This window comes from Anolis sagrei, chromosome 2 (assembly GCF_037176765.1).
Source record: "Anolis sagrei isolate rAnoSag1 chromosome 2, rAnoSag1.mat, whole genome shotgun sequence".
Lineage (NCBI taxonomy): Eukaryota > Metazoa > Chordata > Lepidosauria > Squamata > Dactyloidae > Anolis > Anolis sagrei.
In genome coordinates this window covers 32,073,840-32,100,157 of record NC_090022.1, presented here as the reverse complement: position 1 = coordinate 32,100,157, position 26,318 = coordinate 32,073,840, and the positions used below count along the sequence as shown (strand labels likewise).

Here is a 26,318-nt window from a genome sequence, read left to right as displayed (position 1 = left end):
GTTTTCTAAGATCTACAGAGACACTTGCTGGAACACCCCAGCAAGTGAGAGTCCAAAAGTGGCAGACTCAAACCCAGAACCTCAACCAATGGCTGATACCAAATGAGAGACTCCCTCCTGGGCACACAGAAAACTGGGCGACTTGGAAGGCACTGAACAGACTGCGCTCTGGCACCACAAGATGCAGAGCCAATCTTTAGAAATGGGGCTACAAAGTGGAATCCACGACATGTGAGTGTGGAGAAGAACAAACCACTGATCACCTGCTGCAATGCAACTTGAGCCCTGCTACATGCACAGTGGAGGACCTTCTTGCGGCAACACCAGAGGCACTCCAAGTGGCCAGATACTGGTCAAAGGACATTTAATCAACTACCAAGCTTGCAAACTTTGTGTTTTGTCTGTTTGTTTGTTTTGTTAAAAATGTAATACAAATGTCTGGTTGCTCCTGACACGATAAATAAAATAAATAAATAAAATAAGAGTGTGCATTGACATGGCATTATGGACAAAGGCTAAGATGAGAAAATATTATTAGATGAGGATATAATCTATGGTTTCCCTGGCTGCTTATTATAATAGTCCTGAAAATAAACATGCACTTCTTCTTTGTAAGTAACACCACTTGGGATAACAGGTGATAAATATGGGAAACAACCATCTTGGGAAATATATACCTGCATGAAAATCCCCCTCCAGTCCCCTTCTTGATGCTTCCCAAAAAAACGATGCCACGGATAATGTGTATTTTTCATTTTTCTAAGAACAATTTCAGATACCAAATAAAATCTTATTGTAGTCTAGAATAGCAGTACTGCAAGAACATTTGTTTATTCCTTTAGCCAGAGGACACTCATAAAAATACAAGAGCATGAACTCCTATGAGCGGAATTATAAGGAGGAGATACAAATAGATCAGCGCATCTTCTGAGACAGTAGAAGCCTTCACTGTAACAGGGGACATTTGAGGGCTTTAGGAAAAAGATAAACATTGACTAGCTAAAATGCTTTACTCACAGTAATATAACAGGCGGCAGAAGATGCTGTTTTCCATTTAGATTGCAGGTATTAACTCTCCTCTCCCTGAACACCTTAGGATGTCTTTTTTCCCTCCCTGTTTAGACTAGCAACACTTTCCTACAGTGTCATATTGAATGTACACAGTCTGCTGGCAAAATCTGGTCTGATTCTTCCGTTTACCTGCTTACAAACCATCTAGAGAGGCAGAAAGCTTTTGCGAGCTGCAGTGCAAATACTAAAGTTTCACAAGAAAGTGCAATGTAATAATTCTTGCGACATATGGAGAAAGGGGGGGGGGACCACACAGATGCTTAATTATCCTAATGAGGCTATCTCCAAAGGCACGTCAGGTTTACTTTATAAATTTCCATACAACTGAAAGCCATGCAATCCCCCATAACCATAAATGAGCCTTAACAACTACCCATCTTGGAGACCCCAAGAGCTTTGTCTTTTGGGGCTCCTGGGTGGTAGGATGGATATTACACCAACAGTATCTCAGTTCTTTCCTCCTCCTCCTCCTCCTTTTATTCTCTTTCTCCCTCGTCCTCTTCTCTTTTGTACTCCACTTTTCTCCCACAACTGAGACCCAAAGCAGCTTTGACTCAGATCACCTACAAATACCCAACTGTGGCCAAGATGGATAGATGGTAAGGTTCACCTAGGTTTTGTGTAGGATTGTGTGGATCCCGACTAAATTTCACAACGGGTAGCCAAGCTTTCTCTTTCCAAAATTTCCCAGTCCAATCCCAACAGACCACTCAGAACAACTTTCCCAGTCCAATCCCAACAGACCTCTCAGAACAACTCTATTGCAACATTACCAGCAATATCTATCTATCTATCCATCTATCCATCTATCTATCTATCTATCTATCTATCTATCTATCTATCTATCTATCTAATCTAATCTATTTCACTTATGTAGAATAGGCACTTCAGAATTATTATTATTAGACCCTACTTTTTCTCTGCTGGCAATAAAAACTATAACAATGTGTGAATTAAAATCTAGCACATGCTAACATTTAAAAAGTTTAAACACTGGAAGTACTAAAAATCAACACTAAAACCACTAAATCTATTAAAACAATTTAAAGTCCTTACTGGTTTTGATAACACTGGGCTGGACACTCAGGAGTGCTTGCGTTGATGACCCTTTTCATTCCACTATTTTATAATCTAATGCCAGTTCTATCAACTGGAAATCTCCTGACTAGACTACTGTAATTCATTCTATGTAGTGCTACCCTTGAAGATTATTCAGAAGCAATTGGACTGATTGGTATTATGTCTCCAGATTGAATCCAAATTGCTTGTAATGACATTCAAAGTCCTAAATGATTTGACATCCTGATACCTGAAGAAAAGGCCTCTCTTTATATGTCTGAAGTCTGATGACCAGTGAGGTGAATTTGCTTTTAATCTATTTAAATTATTTGCAAGTTTTATTATGTTTATGTCAATCTTACAAGTTTATTAAAATATAGTGCAGGACATTAAAATATAGTGCAGGACATACCTTATTTACTTGAACCTAATGGCACCTTGTTTGGCTAAATTACCTTGCCAAAATTAAGGTGTACATTAGATTAGCATGATATGGGAATGTCAGTGCTGAGCCCAAGCAAGAGGGGAAGCTTCTTCAGGAGCTTCATTTTTACAAGGACATACATAGGTATGTTTAAAACTTTTTGTTGTATTGCTCAGACTGTTGCTTATTATGCATTTTTCCTCATTCTCCTCAAAGAATCATAGAGTCATAGAATTGGAAGAGACTACATGGGCCATCTAATCTAACCCACTGCCATGCAGGAAAAACACAAAGTATCTCTGGCAAATTGTCATCCAGCCTCTGTTTAAAAGTTTCCAAGGAAGAAGCTTCCACCACACTTTGAGGCAGAGAGTTCCACTGCTGAACAGCTCTTATGGTAAGGAACTTCTTCCTAATGTTGAGGTGGAATCTCCTTTCCTGTAATTTTAACTCATTGCTCCAAATCCCAGTTTCCAGGGCAGCAGAAAACATGTCTGCTCCCTCTTCCTTATGACACCTTTCACATATTTATACAGGGCTATCATGTCTCCTCTCAACCTTCTCTTCTGCAGGCTAAACACACAGTTCTTTAAGATGCTCCTCATAGGAATTCATAGTCTCCATAACTTTGATAATTTTAGTTGCCCTCCTCTTGACACCTTCCAGCTTGTCAATATCTCTTTTGAACGGTGGCGCCCAAAGTTGGACACAGTATTCTAAGTGGGGTCTAATCAAAGCAGAATACAAATGCACCATGATGTTCCTTGATCTAGACACGATACTCCTTTTGATGCAGCTCAAAATCCCATTGGCTTTTTTTAAGCTGCTGCATTACACTGTTCCACATGTACTATTGCCGAACCAGCGTCACCCATCCTGCATCTTTGTATTTCATTTTTTCTGCCTAAGTGTCGTATCTTACATTTGTCCTTGTTGAAACACATTTTGCTAGTTTTGGCCCAGCTCTCTAATCTGTTAAGGTCATGTTGAATTCTGATCCTGTCCTTTGGAGTATTAGCTATCCCTCCTAATTTAGTGTCATCTGCAAAAGCACATCTGCAAAAGCACTTGATAAGCACATCAACTAAACCTTCATCCAAGTCATTAATAAAGATGTTGAACAGCACTGGGCCCAGGACTGAACTCTGTGGCACTCCACTCTTCATGGGGGTCTATGTCAAAGGCCTTAATGAAATCAAGATATGCTACACCCACAGCATTCCCTGCCTCTACCAATCTTGTGACTATAAAAAAAAAGAGATAAGATTAGTCTGGAATGAGTTGTTTTTGAGAAATCCATGTTGACTTTTAGTAATCACAGCATTCCTTTCTAAGTGATCACAGACTGCCTGCTTATTGATCTGTTCCAGAATCTTTTGTGGTATTGATGTCAGGCTAACTGGATGGTAATTGTTTGGGAATCAATAAAGGAATATCATAACATTTGAAAGCTTCTTGTAAAAACACCCAAAAATGTCATTTTAAGGTAACTTCAAAAAGAAATCACGGAAGTTACACTATTAATGTTACTTCTCACCATTTGCAACATTATTTTTGGAATCCAACAAATGCACCACCCATTAAGACAATGTTACTTGTAATTCATTGCTTTCGAGCTCTAAGAAGAACATCAGCGTTTGATTTGCAAAACTTTTCAGTGACAGGTACTTTTACAAGGCATTATGTTTCAATAAGAAAATTAATCTCTCCTAAAAAAAAGTTTAAAAGCTCAATCATATATTTTTGGCCTCTGCCTATACCAATTGAGAGATTACTTCAATGCAGGCAACACAGAATAGGCAGCACATTAATGGAGCCTCAAGTTGGCAGTGATGCATGATAATCATTTAGTGCAGACAATGCTCCAGGCCTAGCAAGATAGAAATAATGCACTCAATCAGAGGGAAACTTAAAAGCAAAAAGGAAAATACAGCTTCTGTGGAATGCAGAAAAAGACATTTCATGCATTCTAACACAGAGTACTAATGTCTGTTTGAATTTTTAAAAAGCTTCTTTTATTGTTACAAATCATACATTGGTAATAGGACTATTTCACGCAACATTGATGGCAATGGTACCTGATACTATCATTTTGATATAGGTGGAAGTTGCTCAATTCAGCCAGCTATTTCCTAATGGCCACTAGACCATTATTCTTCCTTTTCAGTATCCACATATTTTTCCATACCATCACCAACTCTTTCTTCTTGATGTCTTCCAGCACTGCCGTCATCATCAATCAATGAAATGGAATACAATAGTTGGAAAATAGGTTTATAAAATGTATCACACTGACCAGGAGCTTGTCTACACCAGGGCTTCTTAAGCCTATTCCACTTGCAACCCCTTTCTGACTGACCTTTTTTTTTCATGAGCCCTTTCTGGCCAATAACTTATTACACAATCCCAGGTATATAGGTATAGAAAATAGGTATACAAAGTAAACATTTTCTGATAGTAAATCAGCATTTAGAAAGCTTGTTAAACAGGCTGACTTCCCTTCTTATGAAGTACAGCTAAAGCATTTTCTGCAGAGTCAACTGTAAACACTGCACATTGTTGCTAACAGATTCATCTAAATGTCTAAGTGGCGTTAGACACGTCCCAAACGATACGTCCCAAATGGGGGGCCCATAGCTCAGTGTTGGAGTTGTGAAAAATTTGACAACAGGTAAAAATTTCCGGAAGTGGCGTTCCGGAAATTTTTACCTGTTGTCAAATTTTTCACAACTCCAACACTGAGCTATGGGCCCCCCATTTGGGATGTATCATTTAAGAAGCAAAGGTTTACATCACTAAATAATCCAGCTGCATTCAGTTTATTTAGCCCTGGAGCTGCCCGTAATTCATGCCATTAATGCCACACCTATATCACATTGAAACTGTATTGCACTCCACATTTCAAATTGATATTTGCAATGTCTGCTCCATCTACAGTGTTGTCCTCATGATGCACTTTCCCCGCAACCTTAATGAAGCTCTAACCCCACTGTTCGTCCCTTTGAGCTCCTCCCTCACAAATACACTTTTCTACTCCTATCTCATCCAGGGTTTTATTATTTTATCTTGTGCATTTGGCCCGTCTATTGTGTTTTTTCTCTCTCCACTATGTTATTGTGCACTGCTTATTTTATTCTGTTACTTTATGTATTTTATGGTGATGTAATTTTTGTTGCTTTGTATTTTATTTTGCTGTATTGTATTTTCAGGCTTGGCCTCATGTTAGCCGCCCCGAGTCCCCTCTGGGGAGATGGTGGTGGGGTATTATTATTATTATTATTATTATTATTATTATTATTATTCTCTTCCAAAGTGATTCATCTGCTGCTGCCTTCCTGGCCAAGCAGCTTCCAAGGAAGAGTCCTGCTAGAGAAGTTGTTTGTTTAGAAGTTTGAACAAGGTGTGTGGCCATTAAATTTATGGTGAGGAGGTGGCCCCTCATTGTTGACCTCATGGCTGGACACCTAGTTCTATGTAGGTGACTTCTCCAGCAAAAAGGCAGCAGAAAAGGAAAGTCAGGGATCTCCCTCTCCCTGACTGCTTCCCAGTGCAAAAATAAGGAGAACATATTAACCAAATGCAATCAAATATTCAAAAGCTGAAAATGTGGAAGACTAACTGAATAAGGAAATTTTCATGCTGAACAACCCTTCTTGTGGTATGGCAGTTGAAAGAGAAATCAGGACAACATGGTTGGAAAAAAATGAAAGACTATGGATGCATCTACATTGTCGATGGAATGCAATTTGACCTGACTTTACCTGCCATTGGTCAATGCTATGAAATCATGGGACTTGTAGTTTGGCAGAGCAGGTTAAATGCCTTGTAAAACTACATTTCTTGGGATTTCATAGCATTGAGCCATGGCAGATTAACATGGTGTCAAACTGCATTAATTCTACAGTGTAGATGAACCCTACAGAGATGAACCCTGAGTTAACGAAGTTATTTATTGCTAATAGAAAGCTGTTTTTATAAGCTGTTGACCTGATGACATTATTGTGGCATTTTTAAAACTCCGAATATAAAATAAGTGGTATACAGGCAATCCTCAAGTTACGAACAAGATAGGTTCTGTAGGTTTCTTCTAAAGTTGAATTTGTTTGTAAATTGGAACTGTAAACTTTTAAGTGTAACTCCAGCCAAATATATATGTATATATATTAGCTAAGGATAGCAAATGGAAAGGTTAGCATCCTTGTGGTGTTTGTTTTGCTGTTTGTACCACTGTTCAGAAGATTTCACCTCACTTTCTGATCCTGTGAGAATTGGATTTTGAAAAATTTGGCTTGTTGTGGAAACAAGGATTGGTGATAAACCTTCAAAAGAGACATCTTTTCCTCATGATAACTCTTCCAGGTGTGAATTTTCCTTCTGAGGGGCAGATTTCTCTCACTTCCTGCTGTCTTCCACCCATTCTTAACTGTGAATTGTTTGTAACTTGGAAACTATCTGTGTAAGGATTTCATATCAGTCAATATGCTTTGCATAAAAGATCAAACTTTTCCATTGAAGAAAAGAAATTCTAAAAAAGGAAGGGAAAAAGTCCTTATGGACACTAGATCACTGTGGAGTACAATCTCCAGGAAAAACCAGTCTGCCCTCTGCAGGTCTATAGGCAATTATGCAACTATTATCTTCCATTTCCCCATTATATAAAATGACTCTTGTGGCTACTACTATTCTAATTGCTACTTTTATTGGTTCTACCTCTACAGAAAATTATATAGGACTGAGTTGTTAGGTCCAAGATGTCTAGTAAGATTTGGTCATAAATCTGCTTTCCCATCTTCTGGGTACATGACCTTTTCCTATAGATTCTTATGTGGTAGGTAAAAAGGAGGGAGGGGGAAAAGGGAGTATAGCAGCACCTTAAAGACATTTTAAAAAAATTAACATAGGTTTTTGCAGATATAAATCTGCAAGACTAGCATGGCTTTAAAAAAAAACCTATTATGTAGTATTATAGGTAAAGGTTCTGAGACTCCCTTGGATGAAGATCACCAGGAATTCAATCAGTATACTAAGAAAGTTAAATTTACTTACGATATTTTATACTTTGTTTTATTAGAAAAAATCCTGACAATTGTGTCTATTACCATAAAGCACTCAAATCAAGCTTACCTGTCTTAAATTTCCAGGATCCTTTCTAGAGTTAGGATTGTGCACATATGTCTCTGTGAAAGATGGTGTTTTATCAGCCTTTTGTAAATTGCCTGGTATGACAGAAGATGTCAAAAGAAAAAGACCGGACACTAGGCAGTGTTCCACTTTTCATGTGAAAGTGCTCTTTGAAATCTTGGGTGAATACCATCTGGTCTTGGTTAATCATCATTCTTTAAATCAGTGAATTTACTCTAAAATCTGTCCTATGAATACTTCAACATTTCTTCCAATTCACCACCCAAGAAGAATAGTTCAAGTGTTGGCCATTCTTCTTTACCTCCTTTTGTGGCACTAGATGCAAAGAACTCATTTATCCTGTCATCCATGAGTGCTCCTCTTACACACTGGAGGTCTAGCAGCTGTACTCTTTCTTTTGCAGGATTCTTGCTTCTAATATATTTCAAAAACACCGTGGTAGGTATAAACATAACTGCACCCACCTTCAAATTCAATTTTATTATAATCTTGCAACTACAACAGTTTCTGAAAATTGTGTTCTTGCTTTTCCTAACATGGAGTACACTTCTACTTTTTAAAGGAAGGTGTTTTATCTCTTTTAAGCTTCTAGTTTTTGTTTTCACACAACAAGTTTTTTTGCACACACAAACACAGAGAACACTTATACCACAGTCACAGATGATTTTGAACAGAACAGGCTTGAATTTGAGTTGCAACTTTATACATATCATAAACATTTGCTGGGTAAGACATACAAACACCTGTGAAAAAAATTGAGTTGGAAGAGGAACAGGTCAAGGAGTGTATCATAAGGTGGTTTCAAAATTTTGGGTCTTAATATACATAGAACACATTAGGGAAAATAAAGGAGTAGAATTAACATTGTTTTATGATCCTGAGGAGAATATTTATAAACTATTGCACCATTGGTATTTGACCCCAGAAAAATTGTCCTAACGCATAAAGGGGTTTAGATATTTTATGATTTGTGCAGAAAGGCTAACAAATTTTGAGGTCAATTTCGTAATTAGATGGAAAGGATTTTGAATGGTAATGCTCAACTGAAACAAGAATTGTTTTTATTGAGCTTGATAAATGCTTATATGGAGAAGAAACATGGAAAATTACTAAATATAGTATTAGCAGATAGGATGAATGGAGGGAATGGGGTGGGTAGAGAGGAAGGGAAAAGAGCAGGGATTAGGTGAATGTGAGGTGGGGTTTATAATGCTTTATCCAGAGACAGAGACTCGTGGACCACCCATTTGATTATACAATGGATGCCTACATACAATGTGAAAGGAGAACTTCACTCACTAACTTACTTCAGCTCATACTCGCAGCCCTGCCTTAGTATCAGCTGGCACAGTTTCTTCCTTCTGCCCTTGTGCTCCTCCTGCCAGCACCACAATCCTGCCCAACCCAGCTCTTTCTTCCTCCATTTCACCCATTTCCATGGGTGGGTGTTCCCTCTGCCCACCCAGGGATCCACACACACCCCACTCCTCCCTCCTTCCATCTCCTTGTCTGATCCCAACTAGAGATAATCACAGTTTTTCCTCTTTTGCAGGGACCTGCACTCCTAACCCCACAAAAACTGAGGGCTGACTCTACTGACCTTAAAACTAGCCAGCAGAGACTTGATGTGTTTCTAGTTGCTCAGAAACAAATTTCTAGATGTACTGGGTGGACTATGAATTTAGAAATAAGCTACTACATTACTAGAAAGTTATGGGTAGGGCAACTGACACAGTCCCTATTCCTCCCCCAACATACATTCAGATTTTATGACATCCCTTAAAAAAACTTGATACCAATCTTTATATTAGAAAATTAATAATAATTAGAGAGTAAAGTTAATGGCTGAAAATTACGTTACATTATAAGAATTTTTCTTTACTAGCATGACGAAACATGAAGCTTCACATTGTCTGCTCATAAGGGTGGCTTATCCACAGAAGGTGCAATAGGACTAATGAAATGTGAACTCCATGGATAATTGTGCAACACTTCAAAGCACCTGCAATATTTTGTTACGATGAAAAAACCTGTTTCTCTTTCCAAACACCATGTTTTGCCCAGCCATCAACAACCCATCAAAAACAACTTACCTGGATTAATAGTAATAAATCTGTTATCTTTTGGTAACGTTGTCACTGATGCTGTGTCAGGTCTTCTTGGAATTTCACGAGTGTATTGTTCATCTGTGAATGCTGGTGGCACTTGGGTGGATGAGATTATTTCAAACTGAGTGTCTAGTTCTGTAATTCCTTCTCCTTTGGGCGTCCTACCCGTTGGGAGAATGTTTTGGCTATGCTCTCGATCAGGTATGGTTTTATTCCCTCCCTCCTCTGTAGTTCTGTTGGGAGCAAGAGTGGTGTTTGTAACCTCACTGTTATCCTGTACATCAGCAGCCTCTGTTGTCGCACTCTTTTCTTTCTTTTCTGAATCCTTTTCCCGCTCTTCTTCATGCTCTCTTTCACCATCCTCACTTTCACTTTTCTCATCTTTCTCTCCATCCTCTGCTCCTTCATTGTCTTTTGGGAGAGCAGAATCACTGTCTGGCCCTGGAGAAGACAATGCTTCAGTAGTGGCCACAACCGGCCTTGCAGACTGCTTGTTGGAAGAAGCAGATGTTGGTAGTCGAGTTGGCCAAACAGTACTAGGGAAAGAGGAAATACCACTCCCGCTAAACCCAAGGCCAGCAAGCAAGGTGCTGGTGACCACTGAAGCCATTGTTGCTTGGCTCCCACTAGAAGAAGGCCCCATCCCAGTGGCCATGGACACAAAAGAAAAGGGGAGGCCAGAGGAGGTCCAAGTAGAAGATCCAGAACTGATGGGAGCCATGTCGGCTGAAGGTGCCGGCGAAGCTGTAGGCTTGAAGAAATCACCAGGGGGAACAAGAGAAGAAAACACAGCAGAGAGAGCATCAGTAGAGGTACCTGACATGCTACCTCGGCTCTTTTTTCCTTTTGTTTTCCTTTTCTTTCCAAACACTCCATTGTGCCCATTATTCTGTTTAAATAAGACAAGTATATTTAAGCCATTGTAGTTAAATCTAGTTGGCAAAAACATGAAGTTTCACAAGACATAACAGCACAGAAGTCATAAAACAACTATATTTCCTTTTAAATAGGGCATTGTAAGTTTTTTTGTATTTAATATTAAATATCAAGTAGGGCATGGAAATGGATTTCAAAGACTCCAGCATTGTTGTCCTCCACCCCCAAGCCTGCAGGTGCAATTCATCAAAACCTAAGCTCTTCTAAATCTGATTGGTTTCACTGAGAGTTAAGATGCAGATACTTAAATCCTCTCCGCTGAAATAAATGAGATCAAGGAAAACAATGGCTTGCGTGTATACTATTCATAAAACATGAAACACTTTTTAATTATGGTGTCTTCTTTTATCTTTCCTTTAGGGGGACTCCTGCATGAATTCCTCTCTGCTAAAATATTTTACTTGCTTCAGCAAAATATTATGACGCAATAGTTTTATTCTACTTTGCATTTTTTCCCAATGTTCCATTAACATTTTTCTTTGCCTGTAATTTAACTATATTTAGCAACTGTATCCAATAGTTATTAAAGGCATGACATTTGTGACATTAGACACTTAACTGTTTTCCTTCAACATCAGTGTTATACTTAGGTAATTATCTCTGTCCTGATTTGGTGTATCCAGGGCCTAGTCTCTATTTAAGGAAAGGTCAACATATTTATACAAAGCTTGACATGCCTTTGTTAGAAAGAATGGCATGTCCAAAATGTTGCAGTGCAGAACTAAGATTGTGATGGCAAGTCTCTAATTAACTTTAGAAATGGAATTATAGTTGATTCAGCTATTTCATGATCTAATGGACAGAATAGAAGAGGTAAAAGACACACAGAGAGAGGAAATATCCTCATGCATTATTGTTAAAGTAAAGGTAAAGGTTTCCCTTTGATATTAAGTCTAGTCATGTCTGACTCTAAGGGGGTGGGTCTCATCTCAATTTCTAAGCCAAAGAGCTGGCATTGTCACCTCCTAGGTCATGTGGCCGGCATGACTGCATGGAGGACCTGCAGAAGTGGTACCTATTGATCTACTCACATGTACATGTTTTTGAACTGCAAGGTTGACAGAAGTTGGGGCTAACAGCGGGAGCTCACCCAACTCCCTGGATTCAAACTGCCAACCTTTCAGTCAGCAAGTTCAGCAGCTCAGTGGTTTAACCAGGGGACTCTTCATTATTGTTATCAGACCTCTGAACTGATTTTCTCTGTACTATCATTATATTCCTCACAGTTATCCACTCTATGAATCTGTAAAAGATTATTGCATAGTTGAGTTAAATAACAAAAGTTGAACTTTCCTTCTCTGGAAATCCAAAATAATATAAAATATATATAATTCTCCACATGAGTGGAGAAGACCCTTGTTTTCTGAAGGTTCAGTGTTTATCTCTGAACTTTATTTCATGCACAAACGTATTAAAAAAATTGTATGAAATTAGCTTCAGTATGAGAGGGATGTAAAGAGATACACTGCATCTTTATTTATTCTTGCCACAGCAAAGCTCCATGCCTGCTTGCTATGACTACCTCACTAAAAAGGAAAAGGAATTTTGAACATCTGGCACATTGCAGGGATGTTTGGGTTGTTGGATTTTTTTTTTTTTTACAGAAACTGCTGACTGCGCAATTGCTCTTAAAATCCATGAAGGCTTTTGCAGTTCCCAATGACCAAACCAAAAATGCTGAGTATGTCCTCATATATTGATTCAGCTCCTAGGTTCCTGGGTGTTTTTATATACTCTTCAGTGCATTATTTGCTGTGCCCAAAACTTTTACAGAAATTCTAATGACTTAATACACATAAATGCAGCAGCATTGCCTCAGGATAATGTGTTGCTTCTCTGAAGTAATATTGAGTCAACTGAGGTTGAAAGACAACTCAGAGCTCTTAATCAAAACTCCTGCAAATCCCTCGAATCTGAAATTTGTTTAGAGATTTACTACATTATGCTGCCATCTGCTGGATGAAATTATCATAAATATTTTTATATTCATTCCAATAATTCATTTCACTTACCACTCCTGTTTTTACTATTCTGGTCCCTTCGAAAATCCGAGTTGTGTTATCTGATGGTGTGGAAAGAGGGGAACAGAAAAAGAATGAGAATAATTAACTAGATTGTACAACTAGAAAAAAAATGGCTAAACATTATTCACACACACACACACACATATATATATATATCATGCCCTCTATCCAGAAATTTCTGGGCAGATTCAAGCATGAAGGGATTTAAGAGGGGGAAAACCAGGTCATTATTAATGTGTGCTGCATGCTACACTGCCCATCCTGAAAAATAATGTGCAGATTCCCAAGACTCAGGATTTCCTTTTCTTGATTGTCACATTGTAGATGCTCAGGTTTTTGACTATTATTCTAGTATCCTTCTAAGAGCAAGCAAATACACGGTACAAGATTTTGAATCACCACTACTCCCCCAAAACTGCTGGAATTATGATCTCCTTGCCTCTCGTGTCCAAGTGCTTCTTATATCTTACCATGATGATGCTCTACCTCTAGAGCAAGAGTGAGAAACCTCTGTTTCTGTAATTAAAATAAAAGTGTAGTCACTCCTGACACAACTACCTCGCTTTGAATTTGAACCAGGAACATTCAGAATCTCAACCAATACATATACAAAGGGCATTCAAGTCAAACCGGGAATTTTGAGTTTATAAAATAAAAGAGGCAATTTCAAGGAGTGGAAAGCTTCGTCATAGAAATATTTGTCAGTGTGTCTGACAGCCTACATCACTTCATAATCAGTACTGAAATGCTGACCTCCAAGGAACTCTTTTAGGGGTCCAAATTGCAGGTAGAAATCACTCAGAATGAGGTCCAGACTATAAGTCGAATTGTGGGACTACCTCCCATCAAAGCTCCTGTAATGCGCATGTAGCGTGGCGAGCAGTAGGAGCTTGTACATTGTCCTGGAGAAACAGGACACTCTCAGTGACCAAACCAGGCTGTTTTTTTCTGCAGGCACATATGCATATCACTCAGAACACGATAGTACTCAAGAGTCTGTAAACGGTTTGGAAATTCAAATGGCCAGGCTAGCACAGCAGTTAAAATCACCTGCTATTGAAAATCCTACCGACCAGTAGGCTGGCAGTTCAAGCCCAAGACAGGGTGAGCTCCCACCGTCAGCCCAGTTTCTGCTCACCTAGCTGTTTGAAAACAACAATGTAAGTAGATAAATAGGTACCGCTTTGGCGGGGAGGTGAAAGGCGCCATGAAAAACATGGCAAAAATCCGACCAAGAAAGGATTCCATGGACGACAGGCTCCTCAGTGTGGAAAATAAAACAATAGCACATCCCCATGGCCAAGTTGAGCACAGCCGGATGCCAGAGATAAAAAGAGAGAAGCCTTGCCTCTGCTTATGTATTGTCCGTTTCTGTCAATTGTATAACGGCATTTAATGTTTGCCATATATGTACCTGTAATCCACTCTGAGTCCCCTTGGGGAGATAGAGTGGAATATAAATAAAATATATTATTATATTATAGTGAATGACTGTGTTCACAGTTTCCACAGAAAGATCAATCTCTTGTGCAATTTCACAACAGGTTATATGTCGACTCGCCAAGATCAGGCGTTCTATGCACAGGAATTACTGCTGTGGGCTGGGAACCACCAGGGCCAGGATCGTAACTGATGGACATAAGACCATGTTAGAAACGTTTACACCATTCAAATGTCTTATTGCAGACTAGCGTCTCATCACTGTACTGAGTCTGAAGCCTTCTGAGGATATCCACAGGTTTGAAGTCTTCATTGGCAAGAAGCTTCATCAGCACATGTTGTTCCATGCACACACTAACACTGTTGTCTGCCATTTTGATGAATGGTCTCTGGACTGGCCCACAACATGTGTGCCGCCTATTAGTAATAAGACATACTAACCACTTACTACTGCACATAGTATTGGCACCCTAGAATTTATTTGTATACCTGTAAAATTAGAAGTCCCTGTTTGACATGAATGCCTTTTGTATATGTTGCTCTATCTGACAATATTGATCCCTTCTGTCATTAGTGAAGTTATGGCTTAACATGTGGATATACTAGATGCAAATATAGGCCCTTGAAGATGACCTATGCATTCAAACGAGTCTATGTATATAATAGATAAACTTAAATATGCAAGAAAGAAATTGAAAAAATATGTCCCTTACTTTGTAGCCCAGTCCTAAGAACTGATGTCCCTGAATTTCAGCAGCAAAGAATACGGCAGAGGACAGAACTCACAGGATCATTCTCTTCCCACAGTTTGGAAGGTGAAGAAACTCAATATTTTGAGAACTTGTCATTCTATGAATCATGCTAGCAAAGCTTCATCCTTTGAATGATGTATTTACTAATTGCATGTGACTGTGAGTTAAGGTAAGCATTCTTCACAAACACCATGTCACAAAAGCTTGCAACAGTAAATCGTAACTACCAATGTATACTGTAAGAGAATGGTACAAAAGAACAGAGAAATCACATGGCTTTACCTTGAAAAAGCATTGTCTGGCTAAAATCACTGCGCATGTCATTTCGGCAAACTGCTTGAACTCTGAACAGATAAAGGATGTCAGGTGAGACATGGCTAATGATGGCTTTCTGTTTAAAAAAAATAGATATTATTCAGTGATATCCCTCCCGACAGAAATGATCAATCTGCAAAACACAAATAATACTTAAAATACATTTTACAGGAAGGGAAAGCTCACTTGAACAAGAGAGAAACTGATCTCATTGGTCTGAGTCTGCATGAAGGGTTAAGTAACTCTTGGGCAAGAACAAAACGTCAACCTTTATGGAAAAATAAGCAATGCCCTCCACCATGAAAATGGAAATTCTATTATCTGATATAAACCAACCCAGCCTAACTTCCTCCTGCCACAAGACTTGTCTCTGGATCAGTGTACTATTTCTCAGAATAATGCTCAAAGGAACCCATTTCCATCTTTCTATCACACTATCCTAATGAGACCAAACTGTATTTACATATGTTACAATAATGGAGTTGATAAAGTAGCTGAAAATTAATTTTCAAAGAAGGAAGTAGGGATTTGGAATTATATCCCTTTGCCACATGTGATTCATCCAGTTGTTTTAAACATGTCCGGACTCTTGGAATTGAGGAGGGTTAGTGAGGGACAAAGGGTGCATCTGCACTGTAGAATTAATGCAGTTTGACACTGCTGTAACTGCCATGGGTCAATGCTGTGGAATTATGAGAGTTTACATAATCTTTAATCTTATTTGCCAAATCGTGATGGTACCTCCCCAAGATATAAATCCTAGAATGCCATAGCATTGAGCCATGGCAGTTAAAGTTGTGTCCAACAGCATTAATTATACAGTGTAGTGGCAACCAAAGATATAAGCACCAGCTTCCACCATCATTCTTACTGCTCCCCAAGTGGAAAGGATGACACATTACTCTCTATAGCAGATGGTATCCTCTATCTTTAAAAGCTTTCCATGAAGTTTCAAGCTGTTATCTTTCAGAGTTTTACATTGCTCAAAAGGCCTCTACAGATGTCTTCTATGGATGGAGTGTGAAAGCAATGGAGGGGAGTTGAGCTAGCATGGTTTCCTCCACTGCAATTCCTCCTGTATAGAACCCAAATGCTTTTAAATTGACTGAACAGGGTATAGTTACATTATATTTGATACAAAAGGTCTCTGCGACCTTCTGACATGACTTGCCTTGGTGTGATTCAGAAGCTATTACAAGCCTGTCAAGAAAAGGCTTACAGGATGTGGTCCGTCAAGCCCATGAGATCTTTGTCTGTGTAATCAAAGTTTACTTTAAGTAGGGATTTCACAGTAACCACTCTGGCTGTTCTTGAATAAGTTTTTTTGTTGCAAGCATGAAAATACTTTCCTGGGGTCACATATTGGTTGAAGGCAGGTTTCAAGAAAGACAGTGTGAAACTAGATTCTTCTTGTCAAAATGAGCTCTTCAGCTAGTAAAATAATTTCAGAATCCAGTAAAAATGTTGGTTAGCAGGAACAACTGTTCATGCTTCTGGCTCAAAGGAATATGTTTCCACTTTGTAGGGATGTTGAATTCTTTGCTACTTTTGTTCTTGAAGGAAGCAGCAAATAATTTAGCAATTTTCTTCTCACTGCGAGAAAGCTTTTGAAATTGTGTAAATTGAGATTTTTCTTTCTGTTGCTATTTTTATAAAGCTGTGAATATCCTTAAACAGTTGTTCACAGAAGTATTAACAATCAACAGGATGTCAAGAGACAATGGAATAGGTATAGCATAATGGGAATGGGTGAATGTTTTTGTTGGAGTAGAAGAAATCTGGGAGTCAATACTAAAGATCAGGTAACCTGATGAAATTATCTCGGAGGCAACAACATGTCTTGCAACAAATACTTGTCCAATTAGAAAAGTGACAAAAATAAGTCTTATAAGTGTTAGAAAAACTGGCATGCACACATCTATTTGTGTCTGAACCATGAAGTCAGTTCTGCCCTTTATGGTTTGGGCATTAATTAGGCACAGTTGTTTGCTGACCCTGGTGACTTCTGATATATAGTGACTAGGCATGGGCAATCCATGATTCTAATTGGTTCTAAAGTACTTACAAAATGAGAGGACACTGGTGCTTTGTTTCTACAGTGTTTCTGGTGGTGAAAATTTCAGAACTCTAACAAAACTTTCAAAATTTCATTATAAATGGCAGTTCCTAATTGGTTCTGTCATAAAAATTGCCAATAATGAAATAATCATGAAATTTTGAAAGTTTTGTTAGAGTTCTGAAATTTTCACCACCAGAACTTTAGTAACACTGTAAAAGCAAAGCACCAGTGCCCTCTAGTTTTATAAGTTCTTTAGAACCATTTAGAACCATGGATCCCCCAAGCCTAATAGTTACCTCTTCCACACCTTGTGTGGATTGGTATTATCCTTTGGGCAATACACTCCTTTCAATATTAAAATGCTACTTTTAAAAATGCAGATTAATGCAGAAATTGAATGGGATAGATGTACGAATTACATGACATAGACCAAAAACTAGAAAGATTCCTCCAATCTTCTATGACCCTTAGCTGATCAATGGTGAAGATGTCCCCATCCCACTACCAGCTTTCCTTCTACAGAGGCAAGGAAGTAGAAAGTAGGGAGTGCAGAAAAAAAATATATGTGGAATGACATCAGAAAAGCCTAGAAGTGGATATTGGGGATGATCACAACACAACGCTGACTTGGATTGGCATTCTTTTGGTCACAGACTGGTGCTTAGAGGTTCCTAAGTGCCAGTCATTACCACATCTTTAACAGCTACCCAACAAATTATGAAATAACAAAAATGAAGGAAAATGGTGCAACATCTATTCCTTGGGAGGTATGTCTCACGTTTGTAATTGGATATTTTTCCTAATTAATACACTCTCCTTTTATTAATAATCAAAAGTGAAAAAACAATATCCTTTCAGTCTGTAAAATGATAACAAGTTTGAAATTACCATGCAGCTCTAACCTTGGGCACCTTTCAAAAGATTACTTTCTGATTTCATGAAGCACATCACTCCCTAATGCGACCTAGATAACAACGTCTAGTGGGGGAAAATTGAAAATATAAATGGAAATTAAGTAAAAGAACCTCAGTCTCGGGAAGAATAAGAGACATATTATCCCATAACTGATTGAATGGTACCCAGGAAGTGTGTATTTGCAAAGAAGTACAAAAGATAACCGTCATTAGAAATTTCACTCATTGCGGCTACATTTTTATGTGCATATACAATTACCAATTTCATTATTCCAGAAGCTTGCTTTGATTAACAATAAACTGAGCTCTTTCAAAAATGGAATATGTCACTTTCATTCTATACACATGGAATTTTAAAGACTTTACAGTTGTCACTTGCCTCTAGAGAGATATTCCAAAAAGCACACAGACTGCTGCTCCTTGTGCTTACATTTCTTGCAGAGTCTGAGACACTCCATTACATAGGCACATCTGCTACAGGACAGATAGTTCTGAAGGCCAAATCCAACAAAGAAGCAATGGCTCTGCTAATGAGAACACTCACATAAATATTGCCAATGCCATTTTCACATTAGGATCTATTGGCCTTTGCAAAGAGAGTTTTCATTTGGTGCAAAAAAACAAGTAGGGTGGCTGGACACCTGTCCCCTTTGGCAGTCAACAGCTTCCAAAGTGGATGAATCCTCACTGTGTTAAATAAGGACAAATCCACTTGACTTCATGCAAAGAAAGAATCAGATTTAGATGCTTTCATGTTGTGGAATGGTGAGCAGAACCCAACTGTTCATGTTTTAAATGGAATTAAGTGGAATCATAAATTTAGCTTAAGCCCCATTTGCTTCACATCCCTACCTTCTACTGAGGAAAGACAGAGTAAGGCTATCTTAACACTAATGGCAATTTCTGATGCTGTGGTTTTACCAGGTCCTTGTCACTGTCCTTCGTGAAAGTCTTCTCCTTTTCATCTTCATTTTTAGTCCAGCTGTAGGAAATCATATAGTTCATAATGGGAGGATGATAGATCATCTCTGGTTGATTCCAGGTCACCAGCAAGGCTGTTCTGTTCACTGATTTCACTTTCATGTTGACAGGAGGAGTACTGCAAACTTTCAAAAAAAAAAGGGGACAAAATATTAATATGATATGAATCTACATTGAGGAAAAAACAAAAGGTTGAGGGAGAATGATCTGCCCAGAGGGTTTTGAGAACTGAGCAGACATTCCGGAAGTCCTTCCACCCAGGCTTTATGGACTCCCAAAAATCCATAAGGACTCCACCCCACTCAGACCCATCGTGAGTGCTATTGGATCCCCCAAATATGACTTAGCCAAATTTCTTGCTGCACAGTTACAAAGCCACATTGGGCTCACAACACACTACATCAAGGACTCAGCCCTCTTCATTGAAAAAAAATCAGCAATCTCAAGCTAAATACAAATGACAAACTGATCAGCTTTGATGTGGTGTCTCTATTTACCATGGTCCCAGTTGCAGACACCATGGCACTCATCAATCAGAGGTTCCCAGAAGACATCACGGCGCTGTTTCACCATTGCCTCACCACCAGCTATTTTCAGTGGTACAATGAATTCTACGAACAGAAAGATGGAGTAGCTATGGGGAGCCCTCTCAGCCCAGTCATAGCTAACTTCTACATGGAACAATTTGAAAAACAAGCTCTTGAAACAGCAACCAAAATGCCCACTATATGGTTCAGATATGTGGATGACACTTTCACCATTTGGAGCCATGGAGAAGAAGAACTCAACAGGTTCCTGGACCATCTTAACAGCATCCACTCAAACATCCAGTTCACTATGGAAAACGAAAAGGAAGGAAGACTGCCTTTTCTAGATGTCCTAGTCATCCGTAAACCAGATCAACAATTGGGTCACACCGTTTACAGAAAACCCCCACACACAGATAGATATCTACATAAAAACTCCAACCATCACCCAAGTCAAAAAAGAAGCACCATTAAAGCCTTGGCAGACCGTGGAAAAAGAATCTGCGAAGCCCACCTCCTCCAAGATGAACTGAACCACCTCAACTGGGCACTCCAGGCCAATGGATACTCCACCTCAGACATCAGAAGAGCTACAAGACCAAGAACAAGCCACGAGAGTCAAGATGAACATCCACCCAGAGGAAAAGTGTTCCTGCCATACATCAAGGGAACCACTGACCGCATAGGGAAGCTGATGAGGAAACACAACATACAAACAATCTACAAACCCACCAAGAAAATCCAGCAAATGCTACGTTCAGCAAAGGACAAGAGGGATCCCCTCACCTCTGCAGGAGTCTACCGTATACCATGCAGCTGTGGACAAGTCTACATAGGGACCACCAAACACAGCGCCCAAACACGAATCAAGGAACATGAAAGGCACTGCAGACTACTCCAACCAGAGAAATCAGCCATAGCAGAGCACCTGATGAACCAGCCTGGACACAGCATTTTATTTGAGAACACAAAAATGCTGGACCACTCTCACAACCACCATGTCAGACTACACAGAGAAGCCATTGAAATCCACAAACATGTGGACAATTTCAACAGAAAGGAAGAAACCATGAAAATGAACAAAATCTGGCTACCAGTATTAAAAAAATCTAAAATTGCAACAGCAAAAACAGCAGAGAGAAAAACAGGCAGGGACATCTAATCACCTTTCAAGAAGAGTTTGCTCCAGGCACAGTCAGCCCATTGTATGCTAATCAAGGTGGTCAGTTGATAGATTCACACCTAGCCCAACTTACAAAAGCCCTTTGTCTCACCCTGGTCATTCCACAGATATATAAACCCCTTTTTTCCCAGCTCCAGCAGACCTCACCTCTGAGGATGCTTGCCATAGATGCAGGCGAAACGTCAGGAGAAATGCCTCTAGAACATGGCCATATAGCCCGAAAAACCCCACAAGAACTGAGTGAGCAGACATTTGTTTTTTCAATTCCCAAAATCTTAGTCCAACAAATCCAAATAAATGTGGAAAAGAAAACCCTGTTCACCTTAAGAGTTGACATCATTAAAAGATTACTTGAAAATAGACCACAACAGCCTAGTGAATTTCATGGCTAAATAATGATCTGAACCGAATTCTTCCTGTTCCTCACCCTAAGCTACCAATGGTGCCTGTCAGTGTCAAAGGGGAAGAATGCTTCAATTCATGCACCATGTTGTTCTTGTGTGTCTTCAAGTTATTTCTGAATTATGGTGACGCTATGGCAAATCTATCCGCAGTGAGATTTTTTTTCAGAGGGGATTGCCACTGCCTTACCTTTCTCTAGAGAGCTGCAGTGGCACAGTAGGTTAAACCCTTTTGCCGGCTGGACTGCTGACCTGAAGGTCAGTGGTTCAAATTCGCGAGACAGGGTGAGTTCCCATCTGTTAGCCCTAGCATCCCATGCAGGAATATGAGAGAAGCCTCCCACAAGATAGTAAAACATCCGGGTGTCCCCTGGGCAATAGCCAATTCTCTCTCATCAGCTGGCCAATTCTCTCATACCAGAAGTGACTTGTAGTTTCTCAAGCCACTTCTGGCATGAAAAAAAACCTTTCCCTAAATCAGAAGGGTGTGATATGCCCAAAGGAATCTTCATTGGTCAAGAAGGGATTTGAACCTAGTTTCCCAGAGTCTTAGTCCAGCACTCAAACTACTACATCACACGGATTCCCCTATTCGGTACAATGGATATGTATGTTAACATATGAAAGCACTGCGAACAATACTACTGGAATTCCTCCCAGGGATGCCACTTAACAAGAACTAAGTGAACAATTTATATAATTAGGAAAGAGCTAGAGACACAAATCATGATTAAATAGCTGTAGATCAACAAAGGAAGCTGAGGGTAAATAAATCCATGTTTTAGTTCAGTGGTTCTCAACCTGTGGGTCCCCAGGTGTTTTGGCTTACAACTCCCAGAAATTCCAGCCAGTTTACCAGCTGTTAGGATTTCTGGGAATTGAAGGCCAAAACATCTGGGGACCCACAGGTTGAGAACCACTGTTCTAGCTGGACAGCAAACAAAGTGTATGATTTGTGTGTGAAAAAGAATGCTCATTTACAACAACTCAATGAGTTTTCCCAACTGAAGTGTAAATATATGGATGGAGAACACTAGGTGGCACTAATAGGCAAGTGATGGAGTGGCGTGATATTCATACCATTAAAGACTGTGATTTTTAAGATTAGGAAACCGTGATTCACTAAAATAACATAAGGATAGGTTCTCAAACATTTTTGCCCAATTCTAACCTCAGAACTTTGGAAGAAGGCAGGCAGCTGTGTATTTGCTGACAATGGAAATTCAAGACTCACTCACTACTTCACATACACTATAATGCTTTTCAAGAGTTTAGTGCACTTTTCACACACTCTCTCAGAAATTCCTATGAGAGCTTTTCAAGGGAGGCCAGTATTCACAGTGCTGCTGTTGCAACTTGAGGTCAGGATGCTAAGCCACAGCAGTGCTTGATCAAAGTTAGAAGGTGCTAGATGGTGTGGCATATGACTTGTATGAAATCCTTGCAGGAAATTCAGTATAGCTCATCAAACTCTCCAAAGTCCCCTTAAGTCCTCAAACATGCCCTTCAAAATTGTGGCTACAAAACTCATGCTTTTCAGTAAAAGACTAGGTCATCAAAGTTGAAAGCATCATACAGCTAGCTGTTTTCTTTCTGTTTTGGGAAGACACCTTGAAATGACAAAATCCACGCAAGAAGACCTAAAGCTTACCAAGAGCTGAACCGTGTTGCCTGTGATACCCCAATCTGCCCACTGGAACTCCAGAGAGCAGCAAAATAGAGTGCTGTCACCTTCCAATGCCCATTCCTGTACTAGATCCTAAGACAGCACCAACATGATATGCAAACATGATATGCAATCATGTAAACCCTTGGAGCATATTTTTGCCTGTGAAGGGCTGTCTCAACATGCAAACAGAGACAGAAAGAACAGACCTGCAATTTTGAGAGAGACCCATGTCATAAAAAGTCCCAGGTTTTCTTCTCTAGGTCTAGACAATGAGATCAGAGCATGGGAAACACCTACAAGGGTCCTGACATGGATTTCAGAAGCAACTGGCTAAATACTGTGCTGACCTGGAGTAGCCCCAATACTGATCTCCAAACCATGGACTTTATGTGCATATTGGATTAGCAGAATATTGAATGCACACATTAAAATGTTACTATGGAGTTTCGTTCTGTCTTTTCACATTCCCCTTTTGCAAGAATTTTCACCCTATCCATAACCCCCTGTTCCACGTCACCAATGTGAACAGAAGCCCCTACACTGTCCTCCTTCTGTAGGGACCTGAAAACCTGGTTCTTCCAGCAGGTTTTTGAGAATGATTAGTCCCTAGTAGGCATGGGCAAGCCATGGTTCTAAATAGTTCTAAAGTACTTTCAAAACTAAGGGGCGCTAGTGCTTTGCTTCTATAGTGTTGCTAAAGTTCTGGTGGAGAACATTTCAGAACTCTAACAAAACTTTCAAAATTTCATTATTTTATTATTTGCGATTTTTATGACAGAAACAATTAGGAATTGCCATTTATAACAAAATTTTGAAAGTTTTGTTAGAGTTATGAAATTTTCACCACCAGAACTTTCACAACACTGTAGAACCAAAGCACCAGCGCCCACTAGTTTTCTAAGTACTTTAGAACCATTTAGAACCATGGATTGCCCATGCCTAGTCCCTAGGCCCATCAGTTAGGACCCTGCTCTACACATTATACACTTCCTTGGCCCTATGATACACTGTTGTACTAGCCCTTGCCCAGCCCTTTCATAATTGGCCATGCCCACTCTGTAATTTTGGCCACTGGTACTTTGAACCTGTCTGATGGACTAAAATTGAAACTGGATTTTAAATTTTGGTTCATTGTTTAGTAGAATTTTATGTTTATGCTTTATAATGTTTTTGTTGTATGATTTTCTTTTCTGGCAATTGAATGTTTTGTCTTATTTTGGGATCCACTTTGAGTCCTCTTGGGGAGTATATAAATAAAGTTTTATTATTCTTATTATTATAGAAGGACAACCAGACTAATAGGTCCCCAGGCAAACTGCTAGGCATCTCTTGCTAGGACAGAATAGAACATATTCCTACGGTGCTCTGCAGTTCCCTATAGTAGACTTGGGTAGTAGTCAAGCTTGATGGGATCCACTCTTTTTTAATTGAACCCTTAGATCTACCAACAAGAACCAAGTGCGAAAGGCATATAGCTAAAATTGCTGCTCTGAGTCTCCTTGTGGAGAGAAAAAGTGAGATATTATTAATAACAATAAATATTTCAGAAGTTGAGTCCCCAAATTTCTTCTGAACACCAGACCTTTAAAGCACTCATACAAAATCATTCCAGATTGCACTAGATTACCCCATACAAAATTACCCCATACAAGATTAACCAGAGACATTTTCATTGCATTAGTCTATCTTGGGTGGTAGAGAAGGAGTCCTTCTTTTGGTGTTGTTCATCTCTACAGAAGGAGGAAGGGTATCCCACACTCCCTAATGTATTAAACCTGTGTTTTAGTAGAAAGCTTTACAGAGAAACCTTTATTTATCTACATATGTGCTTTGCTTAGCCATCACATAACACATCCTCAATTATCCTAGGGCAAAAAGGAAAGGTTGACTATGATAAGCATTAACTAGAGTGTTTGCTGTCAAAAAATATGCATATGGTTTATAAATTTAGCTAAACCCTTTCATGACACAATAGAACTAAAAATGCTTGACCTATAATTCTACCTGATGATTCAATTAAGGTGATACATAATAAGGTAGCTAAAAAGGTAACTAATTATTGAAGGACAGAATGTCTTAAGAACCATGCAGTGACATGGTGAGCTACATAAACAGTAGTCTACAGACTTTCCATGTTACTGTTATTATTCTTCATGTCATTATCATAACAGATGTTTCTCTTCCTGCCTTCAATTTTTGTAGAGTGCAGTAGGTTCAACAATTGAATAGAGTAATGATCTTTTCTGCTTTGTAAGTTTTAGGGATGCTTTCACTGTAAATACCTCCATTAGTAAGTGGTTGGATTAGATATTCTTGTGTTTTCTTTTGCCTCTGTAGTTTTCCAATGCCAAGTCAACCACATTTCTCCCAGAACAAGTGATGAAGGTTGGGGAGAGCTGGGGACAATTGTGTTGTGTTCTTATATTCACTAAATTTAATAATTAAACATATAAGGCTCAAGCATGCATCCAAGCCTTTCAAACAATGAAAGCGAAAACATTGTTGTTACTTCTGGATTGAAGGGACTGGAGAGAATGGGAACCTCTTTGTGCCTATGTCATTTACACTTTGTGAGCTCAGAAATCAATCTAGTTACAGTGATGTTGGGGAGGTGAAGAATGTATACCATGTAAAATTCTACCCAAAGTATGGCATTGGGTATCAAAGGCATTTTGATTGCATGCTCATTAACCACTGTCCCAAGTAATTTGGTGGAAGTTTGGTGGAAGCTCTTTCTTTCAAGGCTTTTAAACAGAGGCTGGATGGTCATCTGTTGCGGGTACTTTCTGCTTTTCCTGCATGGCAGGGGGTTGGACTTGATGGCCCATTTGGTCTCTTCTAACTCTATGATGCTAATTACATTGCTTTAATTCAGGGTAGGTTGCTGCAGAGGGGGAGAGGGCGTGTTTTCATCTCTGTCCCACGAGAAAACATACAATATGCCTTTTTTGGGATGGGGGGGGGGGGGTTAAACATTCTTGATGGTATGGAGGTTTGAGGGGTAAATATGCTATGTTTTGTATTGTTGAAACATTTTGGATAGCTCAGAGTGGAAAATCAAATCCCCAAATAATAATAATAATAATAATTATTATTATTATTATTATTATTATTATTTTACTGACACAAAACCATGATATGTCACAGCAAACAAGATCTATATGCTGGATTTCATATCACAAAATCACAAGTCGAACACTTCCCAAGTGTCTAGGACTGTGTGATTTTCGAATGATGCATGCAGATCCAAGTAAGGTGGCCTTTTGCAGTTGACAGATCGTGATTTTAATGTTTATTGTGTCCAAATGGCAGC

General features: G+C 39.2%; 1 protein-coding gene across 4 annotated transcripts in view; it reads right to left on the bottom strand.

Moving 5' to 3' along the window:
* PTPRG (protein tyrosine phosphatase receptor type G) overlaps positions 1-26,318 on the bottom strand; it is a 713,496-nt gene that overhangs the window by 103,413 nt on the left and 583,765 nt on the right. For 3 of the 4 annotated variants that reach the window (XM_060766454.2, XM_060766455.2, XM_060766456.2), the window contains exons 9-12: positions 19,166-19,350; positions 15,239-15,347; positions 12,753-12,802; positions 9,790-10,555 (exon numbers count right to left, since the gene is read on the bottom strand). In XM_060766454.2, coding sequence (XP_060622437.2) covers positions 9,790-10,555; positions 12,753-12,802; positions 15,239-15,347; positions 19,166-19,350 — 1,110 coding nt within the window. Of the gene's footprint in view, positions 1-9,789; positions 10,694-12,752; positions 12,803-15,238; positions 15,348-19,165; positions 19,351-26,318 lie in introns of all 4 variants that reach the window. The other variant, XM_060766453.2, reaches the window with a different exon arrangement.